This window comes from Syngnathus leptorhynchus, chromosome 10 (genome assembly GCF_054491065.1).
Source record: "Syngnathus leptorhynchus isolate UIUO chromosome 10, UIUO_Slep, whole genome shotgun sequence".
In the NCBI taxonomy this organism is placed as follows: domain Eukaryota; kingdom Metazoa; phylum Chordata; class Actinopteri; order Syngnathiformes; family Syngnathidae; genus Syngnathus; species Syngnathus leptorhynchus.
Window position 1 is genome coordinate 4,395,749 of NC_141204.1, and position 18,500 is coordinate 4,414,248.

An 18,500-nucleotide genomic window follows, 5' to 3' on the forward strand; every position below is an offset into this window, starting at 1 on the left:
GAGCGTCACTTCCACAACAACTTGCTTTTTTTAGTTTTGGTGTTTTGAGGTGTGTGTGGCTTTAAAAAAAAGTTAGACCGGGCGGCTAATAGTTAGCCAGTCTGTGTGTCTATTTTAGAAGGATATGGGAGCCAAAATGGTCACAATTGGAAGAATGTCTTGTTTTGGTTCACTACCAACTGCAGTCGATAACAAAAAGCAACAAAACTAAATACGAAGAAAATGTTACAAATCCACTGACAACATTGTCACAACGCTACATGGAAGAAACTGAAAAGTCAAAGAAATAATGATGTACCACACAAAAATAAATCAGGGGGCTTCACAAAACCAGACAAGACGATTTGGGTGAAAGTTGGGAAGAAATTTAGACCTTGCGAGGAAGCGACAGGCTTAGCGGCCGCCATGTGCGCTCGCTTAGGAACGCCGATGCCATAGTCGACTTCGTCGTCGTAGCCATGTAAGCAGCTGAGGGCGTTCAGCTGGTTTACTATCTCTGCAGACCACAGGGTCACATGACAAGGAAGGATGAAGAAGATGCCGTTGCAGGGAGCGCCACGGGGTCCCGCCCCAACCCGGACCCAAAACGTGCGGATCTTCGGGGAAGCTTGTAGGTACAAGTTGGAGGGAGTTTTTTTTTTTTTTGCTTAGCGAGACGCACGCTAAGCGAAGCGTGGCTGTAGGCGCTGGATGCGCACGCATACGGATGAGACAAAAGAGCGCAGAGAGAAAGCGTGAAGCTGAACAGGAGGAGGGAGAAATGTTAGATTAGACTAAGCAGGAGGGAGGAGAGGACATACATTACACCACAACATGCTTGTACACGCCGCGTGAATATAAAGACATTCTATTTTATACACTTTTGTAAACATGAGGGAAAAAAAAAATAGGGAGAACTCCGTCACTCTTTCCCACTTGCTATGATATACTGACCGAATTCAACTTTAGCCACATGTTGGTCATATGTGAAACATTCTGCGGCCAGTGGTTACCTGTGATCTTGGCTGCCTTCTCTTCCTGGTTGACCCGGTTCTCCTCGTCATCCTCGTTCTCCTCCTCGAAGTCATCCAGGTTGCCGATGTCGGCCTGCTTCATGCTCATCAGGCTGGCCAGGCTCTGCATGTCCTCGTCGCTGGATTGGAGGAGGAGAGGGGGGGGGATTCACATCAATGCAAAATGCATATCATGCCTGAAATACGTTTAAAAAAAAAAAAACACACACAAGGCTATACATAACCTTGAGAGATTAACATGTGGGGGGGGGGAGGCGAGATTATGCATAGCGATGAATAAATGGAAATACAGCAGTGTTGAATTTTCATGCGACGGGAAGACGGCGTCCGTTTCAAAGGATTAAATGTAAGGCCGCCTCCACCTCTGTCACTTCCTAACTTCTCATGCAAACCTTTTTGTCTCATCTTGGCCTTCATGTCCTCGCTCCCCCGCCGCACATTATTTCACGCCGTCGCCCTCCAACGCGCCGTCATAATCTTCTCTCGCTCTCTTGTGTGTCTGTGTTCTTTGTGTTTGCCGCTTCCCGGGCGCCGGGGCTTCATTTGAAGCGCCGTGATGGAGTTTGTTTGTGTGTGGTCGACATCATTCCCCGAAGGGTTAACAAGGGTTACGCGCCATCGACCCGCCGTCCGCAACACAACAAAGGCCCCCGCCAATGTGCTCGAGTGTGCGCCTTTTAATGGAAGTTATCAAATTAGGATGCACAAACGAGAGCGAGAGAGAGTCCGAAAATTAAAGTTGCTTGGATAAAAAGATCGCTATGAAAGAGTGAAGGGAAGCCAGGCTGTGAGCGACTGACAGCCTGGGCCAAACGTAAAATTAACAGCCAGAAATTGTCTTATTTATTTCTTAATTAACTTATTTTATTTAAATGTATTTTATTTATATTCATTTTATTTAAATGTATTTATTCTATTTGAATTGAATTGAATCTTATTTGACTCACGTGGCTTTGCCCTCCCGCAGGAAGATGCAGGAGAGGGAAAACTGCAGCGTGGCCGACACGACCTTCTTGGAAAGCGGCTTGAACTTGAGCTTGACGTCCGTCTGCGTGGGCATGGCGCTGGCGTACTGCTTCATGTTGATGCTGCTGGTGGCCAAGGCCTTGCGTCGGCCAGAAGGAGACTCCTGGACAAGGAACGAGATGGGAAAAAAAAAATCGTCCGGGTGAGTGAATTGATGCTACCCGCAGTTAGATAATTTGACGACACCAATGTATTGAGTCGGACGGCAACAACCGCCATCTTGTATTCGCTGTGAATGAAGCCTTTCGTCATCTCAAAGGACGAACAAAGCTAAAGCGACATGAATTGGAGAGCCCATATACATATACACAATTGCGGGGGGGTACGATAATACCACGATAGCATCCTGTAACATTTTCCCCAGACGTCTTCACGTACGCAAATCTCGGCAAGATCTCGCTCTGTGAAGAAAACTCAATCTGGCGCCTTATCGCCAAGGTCCTCGGGGGATTTATTCTCACACACGCATGCAAACATAAAGAGTGAGGGATTCAGTGGTAAAGATGCTGGTCATGCTGGTGAAAAGCGACAAAAGACAAGAATTGTGTGGTACGTAATATTATGGAATATCTTTCAAATATAACGTTTCGAACGACTGCCACGTCGATGCTAGTTTCATTAGCCCCTATGGCGTTTTGCATTGCGGGTTAGGATTAAGTTGTCCAACTTTTTGTATGTCAATGTGGTTTGTTTACATACTCAACACGGGATTGTGCTCGATATCGATCGGCCGAACTGTCACCTGTAAAGTTGCCGGTACAGACTAGTACGACTGCAATAAATCACAAAGTAGGAATTAAACAAAACATTTAGTTCTATACAATGAATGAATGTTTAGATGGCAGATTGTTAGCAAGCAGCCAAAGGGCTTTATCGTGATCCGAGGAAGAAAGCATTACATCTTGGGCCAGATCTGTTTAACATAGTAAAGAGGCGCATTCTTCTCCCCCCTCGCCATTGAATTTGGCAGGGATCGACGCTCTCAAACTTCCCGCTCACTCAAAAGGATTATGTAAAAAAAAAAAAAAAGAAAAACGTTCTCTCTCAAGGAAGGGCCGTTTTGGAACTTCCAGACATTGAAAGAAAAAAAAAAAAAACTTAGGAGAACATAAAGAAAAGTCGCCTCTCTGCAAGTGATCATGTGAAGCAAAGCTTTCAGGTCTGGCGGCATTTCGGCCATGCGGGACCGCCCAGGTGGTCTGCATAATGTTTTGCGGGGATAACATTGTACAAAAGCAATTAAAAGTAAGTTCCACGTGATATCTCTACTTTAACAATCGATTCCTAGCGCTTCGATCAGTAGCCCAGATTAGCAATAACTATTCCCCTTCAATTTGAAGTTGGTTCATCTCCCGCCTATCTTTTCATCTCTACCCACAGTCATCATGCCTTCCATTTCCCACCTGCGGCGGAAAATAATGAAATATAGAAAAAAAGTACAGAAGAAAATCGGCCACTTGACATTTTGACGCTGACATTTGAGCTTCGTCGCTCGAGACGTAGCGACGTGTCCAAAGAACATCCCGTCGGGAGATGAACACGAGGGCTGAGAGGGAGGAGGAAGGGGGGGGGGACTCTTATCTCTCCGCAGATTACACCCAAGCTATTATACTAAGCTAATAGCGTGTGTAGATACTTTATGAATGAATTTGCTAAATGCGGCAAACACTTAAGACGAAGGGGGATTTGCTAAAGATGACAATGGCGACGAGTCGAGCGAGGGAGTGAGGGGCTCTAATGGGAAATACTTAAGGATATGCAAATGAGACGGAAAAATGAATGACAAACATTTTGGGAGATTTGCACCGAAGCGTCAAAACAATGGAAATGGCCTCCTTCTCTCCTGGATGCTGCTTGTCAATCAAAATATTGAAAAAAAAAAGATGAGGGGGGTGGGATTAGAGTGGCAATATGCAAGTTGAAAAAAAGGAAACAATGCGAAAGTTTCCTTTATGACAGAGGATAAGACTATCAATATGCTTTCGGGGGATCACTAATAATTATTAATACTTGGAGTGTGAATCAAGATGAAATAAAAATACTAGGGAAGGAGGAAAGGGTGGTGGCTGTATGCTGCCCCCTGGTGGAACTTCATTGTAAATGCAGTACAAAAGAACGGTAGAGTGAGTTCCAAAATCCGTGATATTGAACCTTCTGAAAAGACATGGATATATTAAAATAACCTGAACTAATTTTTTCTCTTCCCTTAATCAATGAGTTCTTTCATTTTCATCTTGGCGAAAAAAGGGAGGGGGCAAGACTGGTTTATGCCAGCTGGCCCCGGATCGATCCACAGATGCTCCCCTGGTGGGGGGGCAGGGGTCAAGGCGGCGGGGGTGCCCAGGAGGTCCCGCTGAACCCCCTCTGCCCTAAAATGCCAATGGGACGGGCGGGGGTAGAAAAGGAGGGGGCAGCGGATCCCTTTGTGAGTGGAGCCGTGGATTAATTAGACTGAGTGCTAAACAGGAGCTAGCTTCTTTGTGAGCACCAATCATCTAATGGCTTTTTAACACACAGTCAAAAGTCAATTTGTTTCTAATATGAGCAAACATGCCCCCCCCCCCCAGTCTGTCTGCTCTAAAATCACTCCCATCGGAGACGATTCCAAAAACACTTTTGTTTTGCTAAAAGTGCTTCGCAGCCGAGTAGATCGCTGAGGAAGACGATGGCGAAGCGATACGCCGGCCAGCGACGCTGTCCGGAAGTGATGAATCGCATCTAGGTGATGATTATCGGACTTAAGCCTCGACGCCGCTGCGGAAACAAAAACAATCCTGAGCGGGGAGCCGACTGGCAAAAAGGACAAACTGAGGTCACGGCATTTGCTCTGGAAAGGAGTTTACTTTCCTCTTACGTCCTTTTAAAATGTATGTTCTGTTTAAATCAAATTGAAAAATGTCCCGCTTGTCAAGGTGGACTCGGATTAAAGGCCGCATCCGAAACTTAGAAGCGACTTGAAAGGCCCACTGAGACATAACGACGGTGGTGACATCTCTTTCATTTGCGTTCACGGCCATTTTGATAGAACAAACAATCAACTCAATTTGGCCTTCGGGATAACCCCGAGGGAGCGTCGATTAGCCCGCACGTCCCGACGCTGCCTGTGGCTGGAGTCAGCAGTCAGCAGATTGGAAACGCTCGTGTTGGTGATGGCGTTTTGGGACGGAGGGTGGGAAGGGGGGGGGGGACACTGTGCCATTGCCTCCCCCCCCTTCAAGGTCACAGTTATTGGAAATAGAGACGTCAGACGTACTCGTATCTCTCTTTGAACGAAGGCACAATGGAGTGATTCCTCTGCGACTCCCCTGATAACTCGCCAGCTTTACATCGCACCTACGAATGCCTAACTATAGACCACATACACACAGATTAAAGCCGATTTATATCCGCCATTATTATATGCAAGGATTTAGGGGGGAGATGGGGGGGGTAAACTGTGTGTATTAAAAGGCAACAATGGCCACAAAAAGCCATGCGTAAATTACTATAACAATGGTTTGATATTTAAGCCTGCGAGGAGGGATGAAGACGCCTTTGCGTCTCCATTTTCAGTGGAATGCCTCGGGAAGATCCTCAATTTTGAGGCCTTCTGAGAAATTTCGAAAACTGACTTCTGGGTCTGAATTGAATAATAAAAAAATAGAAAAAACTTCTAAATCATTCCCTCATACTGGCAGTCAACAGAAAAGTGCGAAGCAAAAACAAACACGGAAGGAAAGGTGAGAGGACGACACACGGGAGGAGCGATTAGTCTCCACAAGAGTAGGATTAGGCTTCCTTTAAAAAACAGCAGATTACAGCAGCTGTGTTTTTTTGGGGGGGGTGAACAGTCCAAACATGAGTGACACTGAGCTCTCGCACGTCCTTGTCTCTCTAAACACCGAGCGACATGACACCGACTTGTTTTCGTGCGGCGGCCAATGCTCGATAGTTTGAGCATCGCTATCAACACCGTGCGCTAATTGGACCGAATGGCGACTTCAATCCGTGAATGCTTTTCGCGCCGAGAAAAACTTTTTGAGTCATTATTTGGTGTCATTTTGTCACTGTTGAGTGAGTCGACCTAACTTGCAATTATCTGATATGTTTGTTAAAAATGACTACATCATATTTTAAGACTGCAAAAAAAAAAAAAAAAAAAAAAAAAAAAAAAAAAAAAAATGCTTAGAGTTGCTATCTGCCGCCCCCCTCATCATTTCCGAACGTCGCAGCCCTGCCTCGTCTTATCGGCGTGTCCAGAGTGGCCTCCTCTCTCCCGCTCTCCGGGTCTTTCTTTTTGGGTGGCCCCCGGTGTGCCCCCCAACATACGCTCAGACCCGGAGCGCGCACTTCAGACGGGGGGCTAATGGGAAAATAAATTGCCAGCCGGCAAAAAGCCCTGGCTCGGCACTTCTGCCGGGTGGAGAGTGCGGGGGGGTGCTTTGGGAGAGAATGAGTGGTCAGGAAATGGGGAAGGAGAGAAGGCTAAAAGACAGAGAGGTGGATATCAAGGGGAGGGGAAAGGAGAAAAAGATGAGGGATGTGTGAGATGTGGCAAACCGGGGAGGGGACGGGAGAGAAAGGTCGACGGGATTATAGCTGGGAGTTCATCCCCGTTCTGTGAAGTGCCTGCTCATCATTTTCCCGCCATTTGGCCATCTCTGGCCATTATCAAGGCACAAAACGCCAATAACATTATCGCCCACACAAACACGCAAGTATATATAGCCAGTAAGCTAACACCCTCCTGCATCTGGGATTGATTATTTCCCCTGCACCAAGCAGAACCTCAGATATCAAGCCTGCAGATTACCAATGATTGGTGTGTGTGTGTGTGTGTGCCACAAATGATGTCTGATGACCCATGTTGCTAACCAAAACAGGAGCACTTATCAAAAAGCGTTTGGCCTTCATCCATGTTTCAAATTGATTCAGACAGAAATTGATTGGAAAAACAGGCTTCCTCCAATGTTATTTTCACAAATGATGACTGAAAGTGATTGAACCATGTTGCTAACCAAAACAGTAGCACTTGTTAAAAAGTATTTGACCTTCATTTACATTCCAAATTGATTCAGACAGGAAATGAATGGAAAAAAAAGACAGGCTTCCTTCAATTGTCTAATGATAACTTCCTGGTAAAGCTGCCATAAGCCTCTTCATATCCACTGGCTTCTCACTTTGAGGGTGTGTTTGTTTAAAGCGTTTTTGAGATGTGGCGGCCGCTATGATAGGGCCCTAATCCAGAGTAAAGCTGATTTGTGTAAAGCGTGCGTATGTGCGGGGAGGGAATCGGCTGGTTTGGAGATGCCCTGTGACAAGAAACAATTGCCCCGACCGAGTGAGAGTCGGCCTCTCGGGCGGCCCTGCTCTGTGACAAAGGTGTACTCTCCATGCTAAGTGACAAATCTGCGGAGACAAAGAGCATTAGCGGGGGCCATGCTCTGCTCCACTGACTCCGATTGTGGCCCAGTCAAAGAGAATCTAATATGGATTTTAAGAAAAGGAGAGGCAGAGATTAGAATGAAAGAGAAACAATGAACACCTTCCACTGAGGGGGAATTAGCCGAGGGATTGGATAAGGAGCCGGTGCTCCTCAGCGTGTGTGTGTGTGTGTGTGTGTGTGTGTGTGTGTGTGTGTGTGTGCAGGGTTCTTCTTTGACTTTTTTCCTGCTCCAAAATAACAAAAGGGCTCCGCCAGTTTTGTTTATGTACAGACAAAAGCTTAACATGCTTGTGGTACATACAAGATGGGAACCATTACAAGTTTCAACCGTCTTGGCGTCAGACTTAGAAATTGTCGTCTCCGAACTGACGTCGATGCTACTGCCTATATTATTTCGATCGCTTTACAACAGAGTTGAATGTTTTTCTTTAGGGTTCTTTACTTGTATATTTTGTTGTCGCCGCTATCCGACTCGTGGCACACCTAAAACGAGTATTTCTTTTACAATTGGAATGTGCCCTTCCTTCGCCATGCCCCCCCCCACACACTCCTTGACACCCAAAAGGCCTTCGAGCGCCACTCACCTCAAATTCCTGACCCAGTCACCTCTGGGTGTACGGATTTCTATCCCCAACAGAGACGGCGCGTGTTTTTTTTTTTTTTTTTTAAGAAGGGGGTGGGCAGGCCGACTGTCAGTGGCCGGCTTAGCGCTGGCATCGGAGCACGTCACAAGACCCCATTCATTGCCACTCGGCAGAACAATCGCCTCTGTCTCCCGGTGGCTGCGAATTTTCAAGAGCGGAGGGATGTGGTGTCAGAGCAACAGTCAAATCCTAATAGGCTGCAAAAAAACAACAAAAAATTAACGCCACCCAAAAAACTTTGAAGGGCACATAATGTTATCTTTGATTAAAATTAAACAATTAACTCATCCGTGTGAGTTGTTGTTTTTTTTTGGCTGTAATGACAATCTTGGCGCCAATCAGGCACTGGAGCAGATAATAGCACATGCGCATTCCAAACAACTAAAGCATCTGTTCTGCTTCTTTTGTCGCAACCGTCACCACCCGTGCGCCAGCCAAGCGGGTCAAGCTTGTGGATAAACATGGGGATTTGCCGGCTGCGATGTTTTATGGGCGACGTGGGCTTGTCTGCATCGCAGACAGCCATCTTAAGACGTGACACCGCGTAGAGGTAAAATAAATAAAGTTGTGATGATAACTACACGGCTGCCCGTTGTCCGCTCGCCGCTTGATTGGACATAATGCAACACTGGGCGCCAGAAACAAGTCGAAAACAGCCGCAAAGGAGACAGATGACCGATAATCGAGACGCACAACATACACGCTTGTAAGCTTGAGGGCTTGAAGTTTAGTAAATGTGTTAACTTACACCACATTCAAAAGTCTAGAGTCAAAATGAATAGATTTTTTTCCCCCCCCATTATGATATCTGGCAGAAAAAAAATTCTCAGACTAATTAAAAAAATATATAATGATATAATGTCTATAAAGAGAAATGACAAATCAGATAGTGTGTTGTGTGTACGGGTTAGTCCGTGTGTGTCGAGTGACATCTGCCGCCGTGTTGGCCGGGAATTGAAGCGCAGCGGGCTCCGGGAGCCTCAGACTAAGAAGATGAAAGTCGAGGTCACAACCTGGACCGGTGGGACCGGGCAGCCACGCTCGAAAAAACAACACAAAAAGTAGAAAGCGACAACGTCATGACCGCCAAACAATGAACCTGCTCACAGCGCACTTTTGTTAGCAGCAGATTCAAACCAGGCTCATTTCAACTGGAAATGTTTGTGTGTGGAAAATATTATCTATTAATGGACTACCATTTTATAAAAACGTCTCTATGTTAACAGGGAAGCGTCGATTGGCACCTGGATGCCTATTTCTTTTAAGCCTATTTATCTGCCTCAGCTTGTGCTGCTGTTTTGGTTAGCAACTGAGTTCAAAAGGCCTCTGTGTTAACGGGTCAACAACAGGTACACCTACCACTTGTTTTTTGTTTTGTTTTTTCGAGAGAGGAAAGGGAGATGTCTAACAACAAGATGTACACAACAATGCAAACGAAATAACAAAGCGATGCAGGAACACAACATGTGAAGACACACAGCTAGTGACACACACACACACACACACACACCTCGTGGTGGCCCGACCAGTCAGCAGACTGGCCATGTGACGGAGGTGGTGCGGTGTGGATTAGGGGTGCGGTAAGCCTATTAGGGCGACAGGAGGGACCACCCGGCCTCTCCAGCCACCATCGACTACAACCCACGTAGCAGCCCCCCCCCAACACACACACAAACCCCAACACACAGTCCTCATGATAGCCAATGAGATGCCCAAAAACATGCAGACTTGAATGGTTGTGTGACAAAATTGTGTGTGTGTGTGTGTGTGTGTGGGGCGGGGGGGCATGGGGAGGGTCCACCAGGAGGGGGGTAATCAGCAGCATCTGTTGCCTCTCCTCAGGGTGATTAATTAAATTAATTTTCAAAGCACACACATACACACACACAATTATTTACATGCTTTGAACTACAGCACATGTATTATTTAAACTGAGCACACAAGTGCAAGGGAGAGAGAGAGGGGGGGGGGGCGGTAGAACAACCAAATAAATAAATGAGGCCTTTTGAGCCTCCCAAGCTACTTAAGAAATGGGGGAAAAATAAGAAATAGGTGAAAACTTTGGAGACTGTGCGCGCACGAGGCACTCGAGTGCAAATTAATCCCAATTTGTGGAGCGCAGCGCAAAAAAGGAGAAAACTTTTGGGATTTCATACTTCATACCAGCTTTTGTCACCTTTGCGTGAATAGCGGAGGGCTGAAATAATTGTGTTTTCCACTCCCAGAGGCTCGCTCGGCGCTCACAAGCCACTGGCCTACGTAATGTGCTCCCCCTGGCACGGAGGAGAGGGGATACAATGCAAGGCCCGTGTGTGTGTGTGTGTGTGTAGGTATGAGGATGGCTTGCAGATGGGTGTTTACTTGTTACCAAGAGGGCACCAACAGTGTGCGACCGTGTGATTGGAAAACGGCTTGAATGGAGTCGAAAGCAAGACGCCAAATGGTGGGGGATGGAACGTAGAAGCGGACAGAAAACGCTCCTTAACGCCGGTCTAATAAACGCCCCGCTTTTGACAATAAACCAAGCAGCACAACATCGCAAAGAAATGTGTCAACCATAATGATGATGAACTGCGATACAGAATTCAATACGAAAGAAAAAAATACTACGACAAGACGCCAACCCGATTCGTGATACAAAAGTAGTGCTTTCTCGCCATTTATCTCTCGACGTGTAAAGTCGTTTTAACGAGGTTTGTATGACTCAGCGCGGGCGAGGAGAAGAAAGTGTCTCCTTGTATATTCACCTCTTAAGGTTCAATATATGCTGCGTAAATCCCCATCCGCAAAGTGAAGTTAGATTGCGATCTTTTTTTTCCCTGGTTGATATGCAGATGCCTGAACATGCCCATCAGCACAATGCCTTCAAATAGAGCCGTCCATTCTTTGTGGCCTCGCAATTTGCCCACCTTTTTTTTTTTGATAATGTGCACCTATTTGAAATGGGCTGAAAGGCAAGGGTAGCGTGCAATTTAGAGATACTGCCGCGCCGCCACTTAAACGGGCCGCCACCTCTCTGACTTGTCGTCCTACAGCTCGCCCTCGCTTGATTATGCGATTGGCCTTGGAAGAGGAACAAATAGGCAAGGGAAAAAAAAGGCAGTGTTTGACACTGCCGTTTTCAATGACAAAATACAATCTTAGCCGCTGCCGATAATTCAACGGGGAGGGATTAGCCTCGCGCAAGGTTGGGCCTCCCCCACCGCCAGATTAAGAAGAAGACGGAGCGTGGGGATCTTGAATTTCATCATCTCCGGCGTTGGGGCACAATGGCGTATTCTTCGCTTTTCTCCTATGTAGACTGATGAGGGGTTGAGGAGAGCTCGGCTCTCCTGCCGCCATATTCTTTCGCATGTATCTGGATTTGCAGACGGCACCAGGTACACATGCTCGACTGACTATTTATGAATTAGCCAAACGGATAGAAAATAAAAATACACAGAAAATGTGTATGACTGTATTTTGGCCATAAAAAAAGACTATTGGACAAGAAACACTCCAAAGTGATGAGAATGGCTGATGAAAGCAGGCCATATTTTAGACTAATTAGGCTAGACTACACCCTGGTGGTCAAATTGTACATAGCACTCATTTCTGGATCCTTTTAATTGGGTCTTTTTAACTGGATAGTAGAGGGGCAAAAAAACATTTTTGCTATCACTACCGCAATTATCTTGATAAGGTACACGAGGCTGCTATTTTGTTTTCACAAAGTATAATTCAGAAGTGTGGTATTTTTCAGATTATGTAAAATTCTATTTGATTTTTTTTTTTTGGGGGGGGGGAGCTGAAACGGTTTAATGGCATTTCCGTTTGATTCATTGGGAAAAGATTATCTGAGATACACGTGAACAAATTCAACAGACAAAACGGCTTTGGCAGAAGTAGCATAAATCCTTTACACTTTCTTTGGCCATATTAAGTTGTCAAAAAGCAACTGGGGCGATGAAAATGTGTCTGTCTATCTGGCAGCATTCCATCACGATGAAGGTGCGCGACTAATTTTGGGGCTGTCATGAGAGTGATCATTAGTCAGGTATGCAGAGACCAGCCCAAAAGAAGTCACGCCGCCTCGTCCACTTACGGGTCTCCCACGCTCTGACCGCAGAACGGCGGCTGACCTGCTTGTCATGTTGGCCTTCTATCAAACACGAGAAGCCCCCCCGCCTTAACCCCCCCAAGCACTTTCTTAGCTTGTCTGTTTGATGTGCACAAAGAAAGTGATGGGGGGGTTGGAGGGGGTCAAAGCGCCAGCTCACCTAGCATTCTTCATCTGCCGCTAAAATTCTTGGAAACATGTCTGGGTGAGGACTATCAAAGAATTCAGACGCATTTCTCATCCAGCGGACACAGCCGTTCATTGCGGTTCAAGGTGGCTCCCATTTGAAAAACCACTTACAAATATTCAACAATATTCAATGTTTGCTATGATTATAATGATAAATAATTATCCTCCCTAACAAAATAATATTGGCCGTTAAAAAATATGTAGCTACATAAGTTAAAGTACGTGTCAAAGCTTACATAAGGAAATGATATGAAGTACTACTTTGTGACCACACGGTGGCAGAACCTGCATGTCTGTAGCAAACAAGACTTCCCTTTCAAACCCATTCACATGATTTAAGAATAAACAGGGGAGACATGAAATAAAAATCGACCTCAGCTAATATATATATCCATGAAAGATGACTCACATTTTCAATGACAAACGTCCATTCTTTGTCTTCAAACTCCTCAGCGTGCGGGTCCTGCAATTGGACAGTTACATTAGCATTAAACACAAAAAAAAATTGTTATCCCAAAAATACTACATATGAAATACAAGAGTGGGTTAAGCCTGTGTCAACAAATATTTGACTTTATTTATCCCTCGCTGAATTATTGAACACGTGTGAGTGCTTGTTTATATTGTCTCATCACTCACAAGCAAATTGAGGGTAATGAGTGAGACCCCAAAGTAAACAAACAAAAAAGTACCTTAAAGAGAGTGACTGTGATTTCAATATTCTCCGGTACGGGCCACACCACCACACCTCGGTAAGGATTTTTGATGCCAGGTTGCCAGCTGTGAGCCTGTAAGCCAGGATAAACACAATCAGCATTTATTTACAGGCGTGGACAAACAAAGAAACATCATAACAGGAAGAACGTGACATGATTGTCCTGAATCTTAAGCAGTCTGTGACAACCAGCTATGTTGGCACGCCCTCTAGCGGACAGAAGCTATATTCAATGGGTTATGTTTGTGTCAAATAATGCCAAGTACAAACCTTGGAGGATTTCCGTCGACTCCTACGTGTCCAAACCACCACCAGTTTGTCTGGTTGCCTAAAACACATGACGGGATAGAATTGAATGGGGGGAAGAAGAAAAAAAAAAAACGAGACAGTAATTTGCCTCTTTCACACAGAAATCCAAAAATGTGGGGTACAAAAAATGGAAAAATCTTATTAAAATTAGTATGATTATCATTCATGGGCAAGTTTCAAACACCCACACGCATCGCTCCTTGCATAAATAAATGATGAGAGGCTGCCATTGTGTTGTTTTCACCGCAGCAAAGTAACATACACTTGCTGATACATGCAGGAATGGTGAAACACTTCATAGTTGCTCCATTATGATTCAGCATCACCATAAAACAAGTATGAAGTAACATTAAAGCTCGGTGGGGATGTTGTGGCTGCCCAGATCTTCCCACAAAGCGGAAGGAAGGAAGTAGTTCACTTGCAAAACGAGTTCATTACAGGTCAGCGTCACAGTAACGAGACATTGCTCAGTCACCGCTTCAATGCCGGCCATTTTAAAAACACAAGATATTTTTAAGGGCATAAAAAAAACGGGTGCGCCTGGTATAATAATTACATATTTGCATCATGGCAACCAGCCTTTATGAGTTCATTGAAGCGACGGCAAAAAGCAACATTTTCCGACTGACAACAAGCAGCATTTGTAGTGACAGTCATTGCAGGAAAACCTCCAAAATGGGAATGTGTCACATGGGGGGGTGACATCAGCCAAGCTGGCAGGAAACGGTCGGTCTGGCAGCGGCGTCGTGGCTACCCGCCATGATGAACGCATGCTGAACACAAGAAACGTGTCACAGCCTGACACACGCTGCTCGCTGACACTCAAAACACTGACTCAAATCTCAGATACTGTCATTACGTTTAAAATTTAACATTCACTGGTGTTGTTAGCACGTCACTTATGTCCGTTATTAATCAGATTAGTTTTTTTTTAAAGAAATCCTCACTGAAGTAGTGTCATATTTGAGAAAAAAAAAAACTCGGTGATTTCCTCTGAATTGAATTTTCCATTGCAAGATTTTGCCTATTTTTGGACAAGCCGGAACAAGACACAATCTAATTATTTAAAATAAGACTCAAGGGGTAAGCAGATGGACATTTAAGGGGAGGGACATGTTGAGAAGGAAAGTAAGGTGACACCTCTTGAGAAGCAGCAAGGTCATGGATTCAGGCCACATGACCTGACACATTATCGAGAAGTCAAGAAGTCATTTTGAGGGCTAGCTCAAATTAAAGCCTACAAATTCCAGGGACTTGTAGCTTCTTGAAATAAAAAAAAATAAAAAATTGGGGGCGCAAATATGAGCCTCAATAGTTCCTAAACCTCCCAAAATTGCCATGCTCCAACTAACGGATAAATCCCATCTGTGCTCCACTCGCATTGGCAGACATTTGATATGTAACCAGTTTTTATCCTGCGAGGGAACCGATTCCAATCTGAAGATATCACATTACAAGCGGAAAAAGGAAATTAGGTCACTTAACACCGCCATGACTCATATCCCAATTGTACCACTTGAGAGGAAAATAAAGAAATAAATCTAAGCCTTATCTCCTGAACCATGCAGAGATTTTTTATTTCCTGTCAGAATTGATGACATAATAATAACAATGATACACTGCGCTGTTACAACTCCAGTAAATACACAAACGGATCTAAAGATCAACATAAAAGACATATGACTTTCCTTTTTTTAGTAAATGTATGATTAAAGCAAGAAGCGATCAAAACACTGAACTCATTTTTGGGGAGGGGGGGTGCTCTGCTGGCTTTAAAAGTTGAGCCCGCCCATCCCGCTCCGCTCAGAAAGGACATGTACATTCCCTTCATTCCATTCCCTGACACATCTGTCCCAGGTCTAGGCGGTGTGCCGGGGCCTGTGTGGATCCCGCCTACGGCCGAGCCGCTTAACAATGCGTGCCTGCGGGCCTCTCTGCAATCGCTACGCTCTCTTTCTGCGCCTCTTCCTGGAAAAGCACACTTGCCCCCTTTTCCAGGAGACGGCCAGCACATATACAGACATAAATGTAGACATGTCGATATGTCATCACGGGATCTTTTGAGAATGAACAATATCCAAACCTAGTGGACATCAAATGTGAAAATAATTTCCGGGGTCAAACAAAAACAATGTTGACTTCACAGCTCCTCAAACGCATCAGTCACAGCAAGGAATAAAGCAATGCCTGCTAACAAGCTGCTACCCACGCCAACAAGCCAAAAGTCTGTCAAGTACGGCCGAGAGAAATGAGTTCTGCATTCCGACACACGCACAATTTTCAAGGGGCTTCAATGACAGCGTTGTGGCTACCACGTGCATAATCGTCACTCACCATTTCTTGGTGCATTCCACCATGAGCTCCTGGTAGGACGCCACAAACTGGAACTTGGAGGCGTGCTTGCCAACACGTTGTAGTCGCTTCCAAACCGAAGCCATGTCGTAGATTTCCCTTTCTCCTTCTTTGAGTTTTGTTTTTTTTCTTCCCTATTCACACCACTTCACGCTATCGTTTACCACGGCCAGGCGGCCAGCAGATACATAGTTAATGTCTTAGCAAAAAGACACAGATGAGATAAGACATCCAAGAATGGCGGCGTAAGGAGAAATCCCGATGTCAGGACTCAGGATCTCAGCGGTACAAGTGCGGTGCGACGTGCATTATCTTGTGAAGGAAAACATTCCACAATTTCTAACGGCATGATGAGTAATCCGCTGGGTGTTGATGCTATTGTGACATCCCAGGAGGCTCCTGCAAAGCAGAAGGAAAAGTCACTAAAGTTAAAAAAAAAAAATAGGATTAACACTCATGAAATAGCTTATAGGAATGTAGTATTTGATATTTCTCCTGTAAAAAAAAAATCTGTGTTATTCATTTTTAAGGGTTATTTTGTTAAAATGAGTTTCTGCTCCTTTCAGTTTGTTTTGGATCATAATTTAGCATTCAACAGAGACAATTAGTGCGGGTTAATTATTCACAAATTTCGTGACATGTCTTTCTCTCTAACCGCCAGGATTCGTTTGTCAAACAATATTTTTCGCATTTTTGGCAAAAAGTAACGGCACGTTCCGACTTACGTCCACATTCTAGTTACGTCACCACAGTAGGAAGAAACAAAACAGTCGTAAACCGAAGACCTGCATATTCATGAAGAAAGTCCCTTACAAAGCAGGTTTTCAATTAAACAGTTACGTCAGCTTGGAAGATATATAAAATTCAATTTTAAAATATGCCACGTTTAAAAGCCACCCGTTATAAAAAGACATTTGGTGACAGCGAATATTAGGGACATTGCTGTAGAATCCAGCAAATACTCTGTGTCTAATATTTTTGGGGGGGGGTGGTTGATGCTGCTGAATCCAGGGAGTAGTCTGCGCCACGGTCCGTTCTCCGCTAACTCTACGAGGCTAACGTTACTTTCGCAGCCACCGAGCCCGGATGACACTCACCTTGTCGTGATAGCCAACGCCCCGGCTGTCGGCTAGCCTTAACAGAGAGTCCTGGCGAACTGTCTAGAAAGAATTATCAGCGAAATGGTCGCCTTCGTTACAGTAGCATCAAGCCCCTAGTACTACTACGACCCAGCTAGCCTGTTAGCTAGTAGCCATCATAACAGAGCGCAAATGGAAACCGTTGCTCGGCCGCCTTGACACATTAGCTCCAGCGGGGTCACAAGTGACTCGAAAAAGACATTCATAGGAATTTGTACCCCGAGGTTGTTAATTTAAAGGAATTTAAACCCCCGTGAAAACCGGTAGCGACTCCCACGGTAAAGTAAAGTGGGGATAGTTGGAAGTACTTTGGTCGCCCGCTTTCTGCAAAGCTAGACAACCTTTGTACGAATTCCTTTAACAAAATAAAATCCAAAGCCACCACATCCGGTCACTTAACGCACACCCCCAGCTTGTAAATGATCTTACGTTATATTTCACCTACATATACGTTTTATTCAAACACGTATTAACGTCTTTAAAAATTTTCATCTTGAACGATCTACATTTTTGGGGAGTTAAATATATTATTTTGTAGGGAAATCAATACATTTTCCTGCTCAGCCTATGTTTCTCCACTAAGCTTGATTTCCATCGTCTCTGCCGCCGCCTTGATGGATGACTGAAAGCGAAGAAACGCCTCCGGGAATCTCTCGTTGGTGGCATTTTTCTACCATTTACAGCGTGTTGATGCACTCTGGGACTTGTTGTTTCTACAAGAGGAACGTATGTTTTAAAAAAAATGAGGGAAAAGAAGAAAACCCCAAATCCCAAGACGTGAACAGACCACTAGGGAATCATGGAAATGATGCATTTAAAGAGGATGGGAGGGCTGCAAAAATGCTTTTCAAAGTCAAAAAAGTCAAAGTCCGCTTTATTGTCAATTTCTCCACATGCCAGGCACACAAAGAGATCGAAATTACGTTCCCCACCGTCCCACGGTGACTAGACAGTACACAACACTCGTATAACTTTCCATGAAGATATTGTGGATGTGTCAGGAAACTATCTGAAATGAACAGGGTTTCATTATATTGGCGTAGAATGCTGCCATCACTCTAGTTGGGGGCTTAAATTTAACCTGTATACTGACTCTGCTCCAAGTAGGATGAATCCAGACATAGAAAAGTCTCCCTGGGTATTGTGATATCAAAGCTTCATGCTAATGAGACTTTTATTTCCTGCTCTGTCTGCATTAATAAGTGAGCAAGCGCAAAAAATCGATAGAGCACTCTTCGTCATCTATCCTTATAAGTGGAGGGCAGATGGCGGGAAGCATGCCAGGAGATGAACTGAATAACAGGAAATGGGGATATCATCACCGGCCCAGAAAATAATAATAAAAAAAAGACAGATTCAGCTCTGCATGGCTGTGCTCCAATACAATTGCCCTATCAGTTGTATTTGCAAGTACTGCTCAAATGGATCATTCACCCATTCCACTAGATGCAGGGCTCCAGGAATTCACCCTCCTGTAAGCAGGCCAGAACTTCAAGTGTTTGCTGTTGGCTCACTTGAAGAGAGCTGTTAACAAAGCGAGACAAGTCCGTCCTGTAGATAATAATACTGCAGGCCTGAAAAAAAAAAAT

At 44.8% G+C, this 18,500-nt stretch overlaps 1 protein-coding gene across 4 annotated transcripts in view; it reads right to left on the minus strand.

Annotated features, from left to right (window-relative positions):
• ehbp1 (EH domain binding protein 1) overlaps positions 1–17,229 on the minus strand; it is a 62,958-nt gene extending 45,729 nt beyond the window's left edge. For 3 of the 4 annotated variants that reach the window (XM_085921625.1, XM_085921624.1, XM_085921623.1), the window contains exons 1-7: positions 16,870–17,229; positions 15,755–16,171; positions 13,382–13,439; positions 13,089–13,184; positions 12,806–12,859; positions 1,961–2,142; positions 993–1,132 (exon numbers count right to left, since the gene is read on the minus strand). In XM_085921625.1, coding sequence (XP_085777751.1) covers positions 993–1,132; positions 1,961–2,142; positions 12,806–12,859; positions 13,089–13,184; positions 13,382–13,439; positions 15,755–15,858 — 634 coding nt within the window. In that variant the 5' untranslated portion in view covers positions 15,859–16,171; positions 16,870–17,229. Of the gene's footprint in view, positions 1–373; positions 497–992; positions 1,133–1,960; positions 2,143–12,805; positions 12,860–13,088; positions 13,185–13,381; positions 13,440–15,754; positions 16,172–16,869 lie in introns of all 4 variants that reach the window. The other variant, XM_085921626.1, reaches the window with a different exon arrangement.
• Positions 17,230–18,500: the final 1,271 nt, after the last annotated feature.